This window comes from Copadichromis virginalis, linkage group LG3, assembly GCF_057382275.1.
Source record: "Copadichromis virginalis isolate Kocher_CV1m ecotype Utaka linkage group LG3, C_Virginalis_male_GT1.1, whole genome shotgun sequence".
Classification (NCBI taxonomy): domain Eukaryota; kingdom Metazoa; phylum Chordata; class Actinopteri; order Cichliformes; family Cichlidae; genus Copadichromis; species Copadichromis virginalis.
The window spans coordinates 9,000,152-9,018,085 of NC_140620.1; the positions used below are offsets into that span (position 1 = coordinate 9,000,152).

General features: G+C 39.9%; 1 protein-coding gene across 4 annotated transcripts in view; it reads left to right on the top strand.

The window, feature by feature from the left end:
* The window catches only part of LOC146712605 (protein NLRC3-like), a 39,231-nt gene that overhangs the window by 15,621 nt on the left and 5,676 nt on the right, over nucleotides 1-17,934 (top strand). The window contains exons 7-12 of one of the 4 annotated variants that reach the window (XM_085452076.1): nucleotides 2,547-2,720; nucleotides 2,875-3,048; nucleotides 3,261-3,434; nucleotides 8,430-8,603; nucleotides 12,697-12,743; nucleotides 12,868-13,925. In XM_085452076.1, the coding sequence (XP_085308202.1) occupies nucleotides 2,547-2,720; nucleotides 2,875-3,048; nucleotides 3,261-3,434; nucleotides 8,430-8,603; nucleotides 12,697-12,743; nucleotides 12,868-13,403 (1,279 nt within the window). In that variant the 3' untranslated portion in view covers nucleotides 13,404-13,925. Of the gene's footprint in view, nucleotides 1-2,546; nucleotides 2,721-2,874; nucleotides 3,049-3,260; nucleotides 3,435-6,134; nucleotides 6,206-8,113; nucleotides 8,285-8,429; nucleotides 8,604-12,696; nucleotides 12,744-12,867; nucleotides 13,926-17,934 lie in introns of those variants that run through there. The other 3 variants (XR_014919039.1, XM_085452078.1, XM_085452077.1) reach the window with 3 other exon arrangements.

A 17,934-nucleotide genomic window follows, 5' to 3' on the forward strand; every position in this document is an offset into this window, starting at 1 on the left:
CTTAATTCCTGGAGTCTTGTTCTTCCTTTCTAAAGCATTCTATTTTAGCCAGAAGAATGTTAGTACATCTTCTTATGTTGGTAATCCAAGCTCATACCTTATATCTCATCTTCAGTGCAGAGATCTGATTTTTACATTTATGACGTGGCTCCTGTAATTGTAGAGAAAAAAATAAGCCATCAGAAAAACCATCGAGTATGGAGAAAAAACTCAACTGAAATTGTTTCTTCTCAGAAGTAATGTATTATTATAACTGGATTCAGTGGTTCTGGAAGGCTACTGTAACAATCTTTCACACAGAAATACATTTTGCTTCTTGCTTTTCCTTTGGTGTTTTCTGACAGCAATCATTGTTAAATTAATTTGGCATTTCAGATCATCTTGTCTGTGAAGGTTCTCAGTCATCCAGGTCATCGTAGTCAAAGGAGCTTGCAAAGAAAAGCGTCTGGACTTCTTGAAGTTACTTGAAGACGTTTCACCTCTCATCCGAGAAGCTTCTTCAGTTCTAAGGTCAAATGATGGAGAGTCCCAGATATAAACCTAGTGGGAGTAACCCCCCCACAGATGGTTTGAAAGAGGAGTGAAAGAAGCCATCTATGTCCACTGTGAGCGACCATCTTTGAACAGAGGCGGGTGTTTACGACACCAACTCTCTGCCATCTATAATCCAGTTTTGAGATCCCTTCCCAGACGCCTTAACGCCCACTCACATCCTGGACCATCTGATCTCAGGAATTCGCATGATAAGGTGGGGCCAGGTTTCACAATGAACTCACCCGAAACTCTGGCTGATTGGGACCCACACCCAGTTTCACGCCTTGGCTCAGGCGATTAGAGGATCATCAGGGGGTCCTTTTGTCCCTCTGTGGGGGGTTACTCCCACTAGGTTTATATCTGGGACTCTCCACCATTTGACCTTAGAACTGAAGAAGCTTCTCGGATGAGAGGTGAAACGTCTTCAAGTAACTTAAAGAAGTCCAGACGCTTTTCTTTGCAAGCTCCTTTGACTTCAGATCATCTTCTTCAAATGCACCTTTTAACTGGGGGGCTCTTTTATATCATTAATGTTTGTAATCCAGCATTATATATTATGTTAAATAGGTAATGAGTAGAGCAGGGCGATATGACCAAAAATATTTATTACGATATACATTTGAAAATTTGTGATAATGATATAACTGACGATATAATTGACACTAGACAAATACTTTACAACTCCACAACTTTATTAGTGCAAAAAAAAAAATCAATGTATTTTCACTTAAACAAGCAGCTGTTTATTATGTGCATTAAAGTTATATAAAAATTTAACAGTGCAAATGTAAATTCCTTGCTGACAGTTTAACAAAAAGGCATTTCTAGTGGAAAATGGCTATATCCTCTACATAACCATGTATAATATCCACAAAACTTATATACACACAATACGGTAGTGGTGGGCGGATCGATCCAAATATCGATTGTACCGATACCAAGTCGGCATCGGTATTGGATTGATACTAGCCTAGTGAGATTGATTATTTACTTTGAGTTCTGCTCGTTTTCGGCAAAGACGAAACAGCCACGTCGCTGGACTTGCCGCTCCTGTGAATTTATTTACATATTAATTATATTTTTACCAGTTTTTGTTGTTGAGAATTTTAATTGTAATTTTTGTATTATAGTTTATCAACAGTATGTGTTTTCATTTATTTTACTGGTTTGCGTGCACTTAGGATTTTTCAAAAAAAAAAAAAAAAAAAAGATCGCCACCACGCCAGACCCAATGGCATTTTCATGCTTCGTAGCATCATTTATTCTTAAAATAATCGTTTCTGTAATAGTAAATTCAACGGCTGCAGCTCTCCCACTGCCAGCCGTACACATCACCACCACCAAAACTGCAGTGGCATCACAGCATCTGCCATGTGCGTATGAAAACAAAGGCACTGCGCATGCGTGTTTTACCCATATTCTATCGCGATATTTCATTTTCTTATCGTTGCCCATCGTTATACCGGTATTACCGTGAACGGTATGATATTGCCCAGCCCTAGTAATGAGTGTAATAATGTGAAAACAAAGATGTATCTTGCTGTAATTTTTGATGGTGTGGATTTCCACTATCATATTCCAGAACCGGGTTCTGTAATTTATGCATCAGAATGAGACGACTTTATTTTCAATCATGATCAAAGTTTGTTTTCAGAAGTAGAAGCTAAAGGGGTGCTGTTCTTAAGGACCGAGTGCTGCCCTTCAGCAGATGTCCTGAAACTGGCCAGTCTAGTCTGGCTAGGCTAGTGACATTAAAAGGAAAGAAGCTCAAGTTGCTTGCTTCAGATAGAGAATTAAATGAGAGAAATGGTCCAAGACGGGACAAATAGGACTTATTTTGGCTTGAATATACACAGATATTAAAATCTTCCCTGTTTTCCTTTTAGATATGTTGGTATAATTGTGTTATTTTATAATGTTTTTATGTTGGTATAATTGTGTTATTTTATAATGTTTTTATTTTTTCCAGACACAATTTTTAAGTTTATTTATTTTTGTTTGTTTGCTTTTAGATTGAGCAGCTGTAACCTCTCAGGTAGAGTCTGTGAAGATTTGTTGTCAGTTCTCAGCTCCCAGTCATCTAGTCTGAGAGAGATGGACCTGAGTACCAACAGCCTGAATGATTCAGGAGTAATAAAGCTGTCTGCTGCAGTGGATAGTCGACACTCTAAACTCGAAATTCTCAGGTCAGATCAAGTGCTTGTTGTAGTTTCTTATTATTTTTCATTATTTATAAAATTTCAAGACAACCTGTTAAACAAAAGGCAATAAAAATTATTTAAAATTTTGGATTAATCATTGCTAATTATTGATTTTTCATGTTTTTTTTTTAATTTCCAGACTGAGTGTGTGTAACCTCCCCAAGAAATGCTGTGAATCTTTGTCTTCAGTTCTCAGCTCTCAATCTTCAAGTCTGAAAGAGCTGGACCTGAGTATCAACCACCTGCAGGATCCAGGACTGCAACTTCTATCTACTGGACTGCAAAGTCTAAATTGTAAACTGAATACGCTGAGGTCAGGTTGAGGTCAAATTATATTTGTTTGTTTAATTAACAAATCAAATATCTAGCCAATAAATGTCAAGCCCATCTAGATGTTGTTTTATCAAAGTAGGGCATTAAAGAATTCTGAAAAAAAGAATATCGCTTAATCTAATAGTTCCTCACCGCACCCTTGTTACAATTTAACAAGGGCATTTCTTTTAATGGTCATATTATTTTTTTCAGACTAAGTCAATGCACCTTCTCAGAGAGAAGCTCTGAAGCTCTTTCCTTGGTTATCAGCTCCCAATCCTCTAGCCTGAGAGAGTTGGACCTGAGTAACTCTGACCTGCAGGATTCAGGAGTGAAGCATTTATTTGTTGGACTGGAAAGTCTAAACTGTAAACTGGAAATTCTCAGGTCAGTTTAAAAATTTTCCATCAAAGATCATTGAACACATTATGTTTATAACTGAATCAATAGATCATCTTTATAGAAGATGGATCGTCAGCTTTGCCTTTGGATGGATTATTACCTTCTAAATTACTGTCTTATATTTTTTCATGGTGGAACTTTTTCATAATTTCTTCTGCTCTTTTTGAAATTTAGTGCAGTTTTGCTTCCATAACATACCAAGTTCCTAAGAAAATGTTGGAATGATATGTTTAAGTGTTGGTTACTGTCCATGTTTCTTTATATTATTGAGACTATGTGGAGTGTAAATGAAATAAGGACCTAGTTTTAGTAAAACTAAAAGTGACTCATTTATTTGGCTGGAAGAAGGTGTGATAGAGGGACCCAAATGCACACAGTGTTGCAATGCAAGTCAATGTTTTGTTCAGAGATTTTCAGTGTTCAACTTTTCAACTGTCATCTCAGCCCAGTACCACACACTCTTCTTCCTCTGGAACAGCAGCAACTGGAATAGGGAAGACATGTTTACTGTGATGGATATCCGCTGTGCCAGCCAGCTTTCCCTGGCACTGTCCCCTGAACCCGCTGCTTCACCACTCCCATGCAGCCACAGCAGGCGATTTAAAACATAAACTACAAAGAGAGAAACTGAAAACTACAAACTTATTGAAAACTGAAAACATGCTAGGCCTGAAAACACTGCCTATGGGAAACACTGGGTCAGGGAGAACAGAACTCCCACAAAATACCCTAACCCTAACCCCTAACCCTATCCTTCAAGCCCAGTCCTCTACCAGAGGCCTGGGAGCTTGCGGGTTCTACACAGTATCTTAGCTGTTCCTTGGACTGTGTTCTTCTCGACAGATATCTCCAATTTTGTTGCTGGTATCTCCACTTCCTAGTGCTCCGATTACTACTGGCCTGCTAGAATCTTGGACCCTTGTCTCAGGGGCATCTTTACACAGCCTGCACCTGGGATCTTGCCTAGTGTGACAGACCCCAGCCTCTATGGATCTTGTACTCAGAGCTTGTTCCTGTGCTGCCATGATTAGTGCCTCTGTGCTGTCTTTCAGTCCAGCTTTATCTAGCCACTGTTAGGATTTCTGGATGTCTGTCAGTTCCTCTATCTGCCCATGGTAAATACCATATCATACAGGCGCCTGTAGTTCCATGATGGTTCTTCCTCTTCCTCCTCTTTCTTGAGTTTCTGATAGAGTTGGATGTCTCGAGACCGGTCTCGAGACCAAGACCGGTCTCGAGACCACTTTTACGTGGTCTTGGTCTCGTCTTGGTCTCGACGGACTTTTGTCTTGGTCTCGGTCTCGACGGACTTTTGTCTTGGTCTCGCTGTTTCGGTCCTGCGTTCTCAAATCGACATAGTGTTTGGGAGATTTGGAGTCAACCATCAGCGGAGCGGGGGGTGGCTGGCTTACTGGGCTTAAGCCCGGGTCATTTTTTTCAGAAGCATGGGATCTTTTGGAGTGTAATTTTTTAGTTAGATGCCTGACTGACAACTGTATAAAACAAAAACAACACACGAAGCACAGAGCGCACCGTCATAAATTCCCCCTAATTTTGGTATGATCCGAGCTCAGGCACTAGGCGACTGAGCACAGCACCCATGTGAGCGAGGGGGGAGAAGCTGCTGCCTGCGAGTTTGCTGCAGACAGAGGAGAGCTTAAGTTTGACCAGGTATCAAAGAAAATCATTCGTACTGAACTAATAATGTAAATATGACGGTGTATCACAAAAGATTGATATCAAACTGATCACTTGGTTGCGTTACTTGCTCTTCGAGTGAATCAACAAATGGATAAATAAAAAGCCGAACAGCAATGCTGATTTTTTAGAGAGTCTTAGCTTACATTTCATATTTTCAGTTGTTACCCTCCACGGCTAAACAAACTCTCTAAATCGGTTTCAGTTGTGTACTGATGTACACAACAATGGACATAAGGAGCTTCTTTCAAAGAAAAAACTCAGGTAGATGTTATTTTATATATTATGCTTTCGATGTTGTTCAGTATATCTATGCAAAACAAGAGGAATTTCAATACACAGCAGTATATTCACAGCTGAAACCAGATATTTACATACACTTTATGGAGAAAACATAAACTTTTTTTTACTGTTAAACATCAATTTAGAGTAAACTTTTGTTTTAGATAAATAAATGTTGAAATATCTTTTGAATTAGTTAAATGTCAGAATAAAAAGAGGAGCTGTCTATTTTAATCACTTTGATCAAATGTAGGAGCACATGTACACTAAGTTTATTGTTAATTAATAAGAAACTCCAGACGATTCGATTCTGAGCTGAAGAAGCTTCTGATAGGTTAGTAGAGTCCATGTGAGTAAACTGGTGGCACACCGGTGGATGCATATAAGGCAAAACACAGAGCCTGTTTCTGTGACATGGGAAAATCAAGAGATGTCAACCAAAACACCAGGAAAAGAACTGTGGAGCTCCATAACTGTGGCTCAATTTTGAATACAATTTGGTGCCATTTGCAATTAAGAAATACAGACAGTTTCTCTCTTTACTCTTAAAGTTAACAAATATGTTTTTTATATTTATCAATCTAAAAAAATAAACATTTAGTCTGATTTGATGTTACAATTAAAAAGTGTTTTTATCTGAAGAGTTTGTAAATATCTGGTTTCAACTGTATATTTGATGATGTTGCTGTTTGGCTTGATTGTCAGCACAAAGAGGGAGAGAGAGGAACAGAGAGGGAGAGAGAGAATGACGACAGAACAGAGATGAACAAGAGCAGGTGAGACACACATGTTAGTCAAATGGTTGTTTGCCAAAACTCATCAGAACATGTGCCTAGTGTTTCTTTTTAGATACCATTTGTTCCTTTTCAAATTCTATATTTATTAAGTTATGCAGGCTTGTTTGCACAACAAGGCTAAATAATTATATAATCTTTTCTCAATCTAAATATTGTACTTTGGTAGAATTAAAAAATAAGTGTAGTGCAGGTCTATGATGATTTTTAGTGCTACTATCATCTAGTTCTGATTCTGGTTCTGTCTTGGTTACTGTTGTAGTCCTGTTTTAATTCCGGATCAGTTCTGGGTCTGGTTGAATTGGGGTTTAGTCCTCGTGTCTCGATACAGGCCCGACTTTCTTCTGCCTTGCTGCTTAATTAAAAAACTAGTTTAAGGTGTCCTGCATATGTATATAGAATAGCATCTGGCTGCAGTTTAAAGACTTTTTTTGTCTCGGTCTTGGTCTCGTCTCAACTTGGTCTTGGTCTTGGTCTCGATACCCTCTGGTCTTGGTCTCGGTCTTGGTCTCGATACCCTCTGGTCTTGGTCTCGGTCTTGGTCTCGATACCCTCTGGTCTTGGTCTTGTCTTGGTCTCGGATTAGGCGGTCTTGACTACAAGTCTAGTTTCTGATGCCTGAGGTATTCACTGAGCATTCAGCTGGGATAATCTTCCTGATGTATTCGTGAATGGTCATTGTCTCATCCTGGATGGTAATACTGACACTCACCAATCCCCAACCTCTTTCCTTCTGCTTAGCGTACAGCCTCAGGGTGTGGATTTGAGGTGAAATCCTCCATGCATGCAGTTGTTTCTATTGTTTCCTTTGGCTACCTTATTATCCTAGCAGGGTACCTGATCATGCGTAGGTGTTGATAGCCCGTATATTGTTCTTAACGTTCACCTGACTCCTCAGGACTTGCCTTACTCTCTGCAGGTAATTGTTGGTAGCAGCCTCTTCATAGTTCCCATTTGCCTGTGGGATCCCCAGGTACTTGCAACTGTCCTCTTTATCTGCAATTTTGCCTTCTGGTAGTTAAATCCCCTCAGTTCTGACTACCTTCCGTCTCTTTGTTATCATCGGACTACATTTCTCCAGTCCGAACGACATTCCAATGTCATTTCTGTATATCCTTTTTAATATGGATCAGTGAATTGATGTCTCATCCACTCTTGGCAGACAACTGCTCCATTCTGTAGTCAGTATCCGTAGCCAGTCTTGTCAATGATCTTACTGAGGGGGTTCAGGCCTATGTAGAACAGCAGCAGGGACGGATTGTTGTCTGCCACATTCCCATTGAGTTCATGATGAAGGCTCTTAGGTCCTGTTGGTCTTGTATAGGTCTAGGCATTATAGGATCCAGGTATGAAGCATTGAGTCATAGGCCTTCTTGTAATCAAATCATGTAGTTCACAGTTTGGTCAGCCTGGTCTTGCAGTCTCGTTTGATTGCACGGTCTACCAGTAGCTGGTGTTTTCCACGTCTGTTATTAGTCTTAGTCTACAGTCTCCTTCTCCATGGAGGGTGCTGCTTTGTGGATGATGATATATTCTCACACTGATCCTGCATGGTGATGCTACCATCCACCCACTCCTCCTGGATTCACATCTTCATCATCATCTTTATCAATCCTCACAATATTCCACCTTCATCCGCTTCATGTTCAGGTGCCTAATTTTCTCCATGGGTTATGGTGGGACGTTGAGTGCTGAAGTCAAACAGATCTCAGAAATTAAAGACTGATTCATTTATATTTTGTATTATGAGAAGCAGCTAGCTTATCCATTATTCTCCTTATAGGCTCGGGCTATTCATAGATTTGCTATGATACTCTGAGCATTTTTTCTGTTTTCACTCGTAATGCTTTTTATATGCATATCCTTAACTTTTGTCCTCTCTGTCCACAGTTTGTCTTTTGTTCTTTTCTCTTCGTGCACATCCCCCTGTGCCCACCTCCCACCCAAACAGCCATGTTAAATGGCTAGTCTTGATCCCCAATGCTACAAAGTGCTCCTCACACTGATGGTCTTATTGATGGGGCTTTCTTGCTGATATTTCATAGCAAGTTATATTGTACAGTAAGTTAACTTGCGCTGCCTAATTCGTTTTTCTTTTTAGTTGTAAGTACAGTTAAATTAAATCAAACAGATGGTTAGATGTTATTGTTTCTAACAAACAGAAAGTCATTGGTTACAGATGGATTGTTGTTTTGTGTGTCTGCAGTCTGTCAGGCTGTCTGATCACAGAGGAAGGCTGTACTTCTCTGGCCTCAGCTCTGAGCTCCAACCCTTCCCATCTGAGAGAGTTGGACCTGAGCTACAATCATCCAGGAGCCTCAGGAATGAAGCTGCTGTTGGCTGGACTTAAGGATCCACGCTGGAGACTGGACACTCTTAGGTATGGAGAGAATGTCTGTTTGAGAAGGAAGAGCTGCATACATTTCAAGTGCAAAGGGAAAGCCCTTCTCTGAATTGAGGAGGGGACCTAAGAGTACATCTTTCACCATCTTAGAAAGCTGTGATTGCAGCCATTCCCCAACTCTCTGGGAATGGTACTCATGGCCATTGATTACTGATCAATGGTTGTTGATCAATAGTCATGATAATTTGCATAATAATGATAATGGAACTGACCTTATAGCCCATTGTTCATTCAATGGTGCTAGTTTCAGTTATTGTGCAAATGTACTGTTTATAAGTTTGGGGAAACCTGCAGTTACTGAAGAAGTTACTTGAATGAGTGACAAACATTTTCTCCCACTAACAACACTACGTTCAGATGTACAGAATCAACTTTTTGGGATTTCCTACATTCTTCATTCACTTTCTGTTTGTTTCATGCAGATGTAACATGAACAATCACACATGTAGGAACAGTTTTTCTTTGTTCACAGCATAAACTGTAGTCTAGTTGAACAATGAAGAGATAAATATGTAGCAATTTCCGAGGAGAACTTTTCCAGGAACAATAATAAATGTCTTTTGCTCATATTTTTTTCACCATTTGGATAGATTGCTTTATGTTTAACAATGCACTGCTAAATTATTTTTCTCTGTCTCACCCTGATTCATATCAAATTAATCTCTGCATAAAAATGTACTAAAGACACATTCATGCGGGCCTCATTCTCTGACTCCCCGGGCTCTTGCCACCTCACCGCTGCATCATGCAGCTTCCGGCCTAGAAGATCTTACTTAGAGCTCAGTAGCAGACACGGTGGCAGATTCAGGGCCGCCATCTGGGGCTTCCCTGACAGCAGTGGCAACAGTTGTGGTGCCCACTCTGCCGCTGACACACCTCAGCAGTGGCCTTAAAGGTCTCCAGGAAGACCTGGGAGTCATCTCCCTCCCCTATCCTGTGCAGCGACACCGACAGTGGATGGGGGATGGTGATGCTGTAGCCCCGACCTGCCACTTCTGCTACTGCCAATCACATGCGCCTGAAGTTTTGCCAGGTGCTTCTGCTGCACCACAGCCTGATTATTGTTCATTGCCACCATGTAATATGCAGCAGCCACGTCATCAAGTGGAAACACTGTCCATGTTTATTTTCCACTTTGATTGCCATGACACACACTACTGGCAGCCTCTTCATTGTTTTCTGGCTTGGCACCCAAGCATGCAGCTTTCCAGCTGCACTCTGACACTCTCCAGTCTCAACTCCAACTTAACTAAAAATCACAATGTATTGTCATGGTGGCCCTGTGGCTGACAAACATATCCCACATAGCAAAATTGGTATGGCCCACACACCGCAAAGAATGACGGCCCTTTGGTGGCCCAGATCTGGTTTTCCAGAGGTGGCCCACACATGAGCCAGCACAAGGCCAGTTGCAGACACACTGGTGGTCCTGTGCTGGCCCATGTGTGGATTAACTCTGGCAAAGGAAACTCTGTTCAGACAGTGAATGGACTGATTCTTATATAGCGCTCCTCTACTTTCCCGGATTACTCAAAATGCTCTATACAACATGCCACATTCATGCAATCAAACACTTTCTTTGAACTGAATGCCACATCAACCAAAACCACAATCGGGACAGATATGGCATGCCATCGCATAAACAGATCTGGCCCACATCTGGCTGCCATACAGTCTGCCATGACACTAGTCAGTCAGTCAGTCAGAAGTGACAGCTTAATGCCACATCTGGCCAGACATCTTTTCTATGAGCCTGGGCAACATAACCCAAAACATATGCCATCACATAGACAGTGCCATCTATGCCAGCCCTGGCCCATATCTGGATGACATACCACTTACCGTGCCAGAAGTCAGTCAGCAGTGCCGGCTTGATACCAGATCCGGGCCAGACCTGCTTGCTATGTAGGGATTGTTCTTCAGCATATTGCATAACCAAAGATAAATGAGGCCCTGTTTCTCTAAAATGATGTCACTGCCTTATTTTTTATTTGAGCTGTCTTAGCCTGGTGAGACTCAGGCTAAAATATGTGGGTTGACGCTGACAGTGGGGATAACTTTTCAAGTAACCTTCGAAAGCTCCAAATTACCACGAAATTCATGCTTATAATAAATGCATGTAAGCTTCTGACCACAAATTTAAGAACAGCTGAAATTTTTTGAATTTTTGTAATATTATTCATGTTCAAACAGATGAGCTCACATGTAACCCACCCTCAAATATCTCAAATATGATCTAATCTCCTGAACTGTAAAAACGTGATTAAATAAAACAATTTTTGAACAAACTTGTTCAACACACTTGAGTAACATGGATTTTTCTTTGAAGATGAATTCCATTACTTTAGTATACAACAAATCATTAAATTTCATAATAAATTGTTGTTTCAGATTTGGTTCATACTTATGTGAAGTATAAATGCCTAGAAATGTATCATACTTCTTAAAATATTTTGAATTGAAACTACATTTGAAAATATTAAAATCCAAGTACAAAAATGAGAAGCTTTTCAATGGGAGCAAAAATTGATAGGCGAACATTTTACTGTCTCACACATTGTTTTGGGGTTCTATGTAGAGAAAATGTTGGACTGTTCCTTTTAGAGATGGCACGATACCACTTTGTTATGATACCGATACCTATATCATGAATTTGGATATCTGCCGATACCGATATGAATCCGATATAGTGTGTTTTTTAATAAATACTGTTTTTTTTATATCTTGCTGCATTTTGTATAAGTTCATACTTAAGTTTAAATAAACAACAACAATAAAGCTATTCTATTAAACCTGTATGTAAAAAAATGCACTGTGCACAAAATATTTCATAGTTCAGCAACACTGATCAATCTAATAAACTTAAACCTGCACCATCCTCCATATTCTGGTATTTTAAAGAGTACTTAGCAGAAATATTAAGCAACATAACTAATGGGGTTGCAAAAGAAAAAATAGGGAACCACCCCCCACCTCATGATTCTTAATCGACGTAATCAACTTTAATTTGATGCAATGTGAAAAAAAATACACAGAAATAAATTATTTTTCCACAATAATTAAATAGATTCAACATCTTTCTTCAACAGAATTGCAGAATTCACAGATGGTACTTTCCCAAAGGAAAAAGTACTATAGCTTACTAGGGTATATTAGACTTAACAGTTACTATACACAGTAATGGACTTCTATACATTTTAAATCAGATGTAAAATGGGTGTAAGATTCAGATAATTATTTATTAAAAGCTAGACATTTTAAATGAGAATAAGAAAGAAAAGTATGTCTTTGTGCCCCCTTTTCCCTGTTCATGCCCTATCGGCCCCCCTGGCTAAACTTTGCTAGATCCGCCCCTGCACAGTTACAGCCGTCAGCTACGTAGAAAAAGATCCTCGAGTAGAAAGTAATATTAAATAAATTCTAACAACAGCTTATCAAGCTTAAACGTGCTGCAGTTGTTCAGCCGCTGGTTTCCTCTTTCTGGTGCAAAGTGGGCCAAAAGCAAAGAAGAGAGACGGACTCGCGACAGAAAAGCCGATCAGCTGATCATTGATCAGTTTCATGATTGAAGTAGCAGCAGGAGAGAGAGAGAGAGAGAGAGAGAGAGAGGCAGTCGCTCCATATATCGGTTGTTAAGCTTAACATGGGAACGCTTTACAAACATTCATAGATGAACTTACACACTTGCTTTACTTCTCTCTGGGATAACTTTCTCGGAGATGAAATACTGGTTTGGTAGCGAAGCTCCAAATACATGCAGCTGCTCTATCACGTGACGCATACTGCTCCGACGTGCTACGGTTATGAGCCGAGTTACACTGTGTTGCAAGTTTTGTGAGGTGTTTTCATGATATTTAATGGATCGGATTACATTTTTTATTTATTTATATTTATTTATAACCGATCCAGTAATTTAGGTCAGTATCGGACCGATACCGATACGTGATATCGGATCGGTCCATCTCTAGTTCCTTTATCAGTGTCTAACAGTATGTGGATGCGAGCCATGTAATGTCCATGTGTGCATGCTGAAAGAGACTGTGCTTGTCTGACGCCCTCCTCCTTTCAGGTTGGAGCCTGCTGGAGTCCGATGGCTGACACCAGGTCTGAGGAAGTGTAAGTGTGTTTTTATTGGGATTCATTCACATCTCTGATGTGAGGAGTCATCATCAAAGTGTCAATCAATAAACAGATGATGGATCAATAACTGCAGCTGGATTGTGTTTGTTCTCTCCATCAGATTCCTGTCAACTCACAATCGACACAAACACAGTGAACACAAACCTGCAACTGTCTGACAACAACAGGAAGGTGACATATGTGGAGGGGGTTCAGTCATATCCTGATCATCCAGAAAGATTTGATGTTCATCCTCAGCTGCTGTGTAGAAATGGTCTGACTGGTCGCTGTTACTGGGAGGTCAAGTGGAGAGGAAGGGTTGATATATCAGTGAGTTACAAAGGAATCGAGGGAAAAGGAGACACTTATGACTGTAGGTTTGGACAGAATGATCAATCCTGGAGACTACGCTGCTCTAATGATGGTCCTCATTCTGTCTGTCACAATAAGAGAGAAACACCCATCTCCTCCTCCTCCTCCTCCTCCTCTGTCTCTAACAGAGTAGCAGTGTATGTGGACTGTCTTGCTGGTACTCTGTCCTTCTACAGAGTCTCCTCTGACACTCTGATCCACCTTCACACCTTCAAAACCACAATCACTGAAATGCTTTATCCTGGATTTTCGATCTGTTCTAGTTCCTCAGTGAGTCTGTGCTAAGTTGAGTGTAAAGAGTGAACTCCTGTTAGAGAACACTCTGACTCTTGAAGAGATAATTCAGTCTGTACATGTCTGTCTCTTTCGCTCAAACTCATTTTCAGAGTCATAAATTCAATCAGTTTATGTTTTAAACTGTTAAATGATTCCTTGTAAACTTTAGCAATCATTTTTGCAAACTAATAAGTTGAAAATGCTTCAGCCATATAAGATGAATGTATTGGCTCAATAGTTTATAAAGCAACATTTAATGTCTGAAAAACATTGAGACTGTTAAAGACAGCAAACTGTGTCTTCGTAGTAAAGGGCCCAGTGCGCTCTCACTGCTGCTGTTTATTTCTAAGGTGACGGCTGCACATTGGAGCTGTGAAACTTTAAACTCCATTGAGACATTAAAACTTACTGTCCCACAGCCTGATAAAGGGGACGTGGAAATCGCTGCTGTTTGTGGCAGATCAAAGTGAAATAAATGTAATTGGTTGAACAGGTATTTGTAGTCTGTGCTTTGTGTTTCCAGCAGTGTGAAAGAGACTCAGCGGCAGATTAGAATCAAGTTATATAAACATTTCCACTTTCTCTATTGAAAGTAGAAACTAGAGAACAGGAGGGAGTCAGAGCTGAACATTTCTGCCTGTTTCACATTCTCGTTGAAAGTAGACTTTGTAAAAAAAACCATCGAGAGCTATGACGAAACTGTCTCACGTAAAGACCACCCCAGAAAAGGAAGACCAAGAGTCACCTCTGCGGCTGAGGATAAATTCATCCAAGTCATCAGCCTCAGAAATTGCCGGTTAACAGCACCTCAGATTAGAGCCCAGATAAATGCCACACAGAGTTCCAGTAGCAGACACATCTTTACATCAACCGTTCATAGGAGTGTGTGTGTGAATCAGGCCTTTCTGGTCAAATAGCTGCTACAAAACCACAACTAAGGAAAAGCAAAATGCAGAAGAGATTTGTTTGCGCCAAGAAACACAAAAAATGGACATTAGACCAGTGGAAATCTGTGCTTCGGTCTGATGAAATCTTTGGTTCCACCTGACGTGTCTTTGTGTGATGCAGAAAAGGAGAACGGATAGTTTCTACATGCATGGTTCCCACCATGAAGCATGGAGGAGGTGTGATGGTGCTTTGCTGGTGATACCGTTGGGGATTTATTGTCACAGTCTGGCTGCGAAGCTGACTGTATAAATTTGAGGATCGGATCTGAAATGCAGACACGAAGGAACGAGAAGAAAACTTGAATATAACAAAATGCAAGCCGTTTAATATGACTGATAAGAAAGGTACAAGAACAAAAAGCATATACACTAGGAAGAAACTAACTAGAACCGAACTGGGAGAAAATAAATGTGAAACACAAAAGATGAAGAACAAAACCTTGAACGTGGCAAAAACCTGTACTTGGAAAACCCTGGAGACACAGAAGCATGGAAACATGACAAGAACAACAGACAACCTGACAATGAACGAACAGAAACACACAGACTAAATACACACAAGGGTGGTTAGGGGAAGTGGATACACATGGGGAAACAGCTGACACTAATCTGACGTAACGAGACAAAGGAAGCGACGCCAACTGCTCTGACATAGGACACAAACCTTCAAAATAAAACAGGAAACATGAGATGAAGACATGATAATACACACCTGACAACCTGAAATCAAAGACAAGAAATACATGAGACTAACCAGAAGATGTAAGTGAAACACAAATAGATTAAACTTGAGGCAACTAAATAATGAACCTAGAACTTAACATTATGTTCCAAATATAACAAAGAAGATCAGAAAACAAATGAAAACGCAGGGTCACAGACCCAGCCCCTGACATTTATTTTTTATAATTATTTTACTAGTGCAAAGCAGTAATCAAAGCAAAAGGCAGCTATTTTCAAGAATATAAAATATAAAACATTTTTTAAGTTATTTCACACTATTTTGTCCATCCATCCTCTCCTGCTTATCCTAGTCAGAAGATCTGGAGCCTATCCCAGCTGTCTTAGGGTGAGGGGCAGGGTACACCCTGGACAGGTTGCCAGTCTGACACATAGACAGACAACCATTCTTTTTCATGTGAAAATATAGAATTACTAATTAACCTAACCCCACTAACTTTTTGACTCTTGGAAATGTGGGAGGAAGCAGGAATACCCAGAGAGAACATAGAAACCACACAGAAAGTCCCTGGCCTGATAGTGGAACTATGCTAACCAACATGCTTCTGTGCTGTCTTTAGTACATACGTGTCCATATGTGTTTATTTGTAGTTTTGATGCCTTCAGTAAGAATCTTCAATGTAAACGTCGTGGAAATAAAGAAAACAACATTAAATAAAAAAAGGTGTGTCCAAACCTTTTACAGGTATTATATACGACAGTAATGCTTCCAAAAAGATCACGTTTTTTTCATCACACTTTGGATCTGACTGTTTAAGTGAATGGAGAACCTTTATTGGTCTTCACAGTCTAGAGCTAAAAAAAAGAGCTAAAAAAAATAATAACACATTCAGGTCATGTTATAGCCGTCAAACAGTGGGTTTTGGAGATTTTATGTCTTCCTTAACTCCCTGTACTTGTGGTGTTCCTCAGGGATCTATATTGGGGCCAATTTTATTCTGCGTTTACATGCTTGTTTCCATTCATACACCGATGACATTCAGATTTCTCTTCAACTGAAGAGAAGCTGTTCTGCTCCACTTTTACCTTTCCTTTAGTCTGTTGATGAAGTTAAAGTCTGGATGGCCTCTAACTTCCTTAATGTTTATGAGAACAAAACCGAAGTGATGGTGTTTGAACCAAGTGGTAATCCCAGCACATCTCATTTTAATCTACACAGTCTTGAGCCTTTTATTAAGTTCAATGGCAAAAATTTGTGGGCTATATTTGACAGCAATTTCACCTTTGAAAAACAGATTAGCTCAGATGCTTTTTCAAACTGAGGCTTTTATCCAAGGTGAAATCATTTTTATATTCTAAAAACTTTGAACAGGTGATACATGCTTCCATTACATCCCAGCTGGACTATTGTAACTCCGTATATGTTGGAGGTAGTCAGACCTACCTTGCAAGGCTGCAGTTGGTCCAAAGACAGTTGGTCCAAAGTGCTGCAACTCGTTTTCTGACACGAAATAAAGATGTCAACTTAGTTCCCTGGTGCTTGCCTCTCTTTACTGGCTTCCTTTTTTCACATCCGAATTGATTTCAAAATTTTATTATTGACTTAAACAGCCCTGAATGGACAGGCTTTTGGGTCAGTATTTGACCTCTTGCAGCCTTATCCACCCTCTAGATCTCTTAGATCAAATGATAATGATTCTTTGCTTTTAGCCATAGCAGGGTCTAGGCTGGTTTAAAGAGGTGATCAAGGATTTCAACCCCTTACTCATCAGGCTTCTACTGTCAATATTTTCAAATTTCATCTACAAAAAAACCATTTGCATTCACTGACTTTTTAATAGATTATGAGAGTTATTTGGTATTTGGTACTATTATTATAAATGATTTGGTATGAGTTATTTTGTATTTCCGTACAACACTTTGTTCAGTGTTGCTGTTGTAATTAAATGTGCTATATAAATAAAAATGATAACAATAACATTGGCTGTTTTCTTTTATAAGTGCATGTGTGCTCATTTGGAATAAAATAAGCCACATTATAATGGTTGGATGCTGCTTTTTAATCATGTGTCATGTCATGATCACGTGTGCTATTCTCAAGCATGTGTTGTCTCATTGAGGAATGTATTTACTGATCTTTGGCTCTAAAACTGAAAAAAATCTACTATTAATCTAATAATTGCACACACATAGATTTAAAGATAAACCTTTTTCAGAGGTGTGGAGATGCCCCGCCCACACACATATTAGCTGGACTCAGCCCCCACACTGTAGAGCTGGCAGAGAAAAGCCCTGTGGTTTAAAGCTCCTTTTAGTGCCTCTGAGAGTTAATGTGATAGAAACAGTGAATCCTGGTCTGCTTTAATCCAGCTGTTTCACACTAAACATCAGCTTGGATGAAAATGGAAGTTACTGTGGAGCCTTATTGAGGGGAGGCTTATGAAATGTGAAGAAACATGTTGTGGTGGGCAGGTGAAGCCTCATTAAGCTTGGAGGCTTTACTTCTATTTACACCCAAAAACATTCAAAGCTTCGAGTCTTTGATCTTTGATCAACTTTGATTAATCAGTCATTTGGGGAATAATGTGGTACATTAGGAATGTTTATTGACAGAAGCAGGTGCAAGATTGATTTTTTTCACAGGTTTTTCATCCAAAATCATTTTGTCTCTCCTGTGGCAGCCTCAGTGGACTTCTCCTCTGGCTCAGCAGTCCAGCAGCTTTAGGAAATCTAATTTCACCTGGCACTGGTGATGCAGGAATAAACAGATATCTGCCAGTTTCCACACTGTTGGATTTGTTGGAAGTGTCTGATGTGCTGCCAAGTATTTGAGGGGGTCTACTGATCTTCCAAGTGTGGCTCTCTCATATACCTGTGACAGAAAGAAAGATGAAGCATCAGCTCAAACAGAA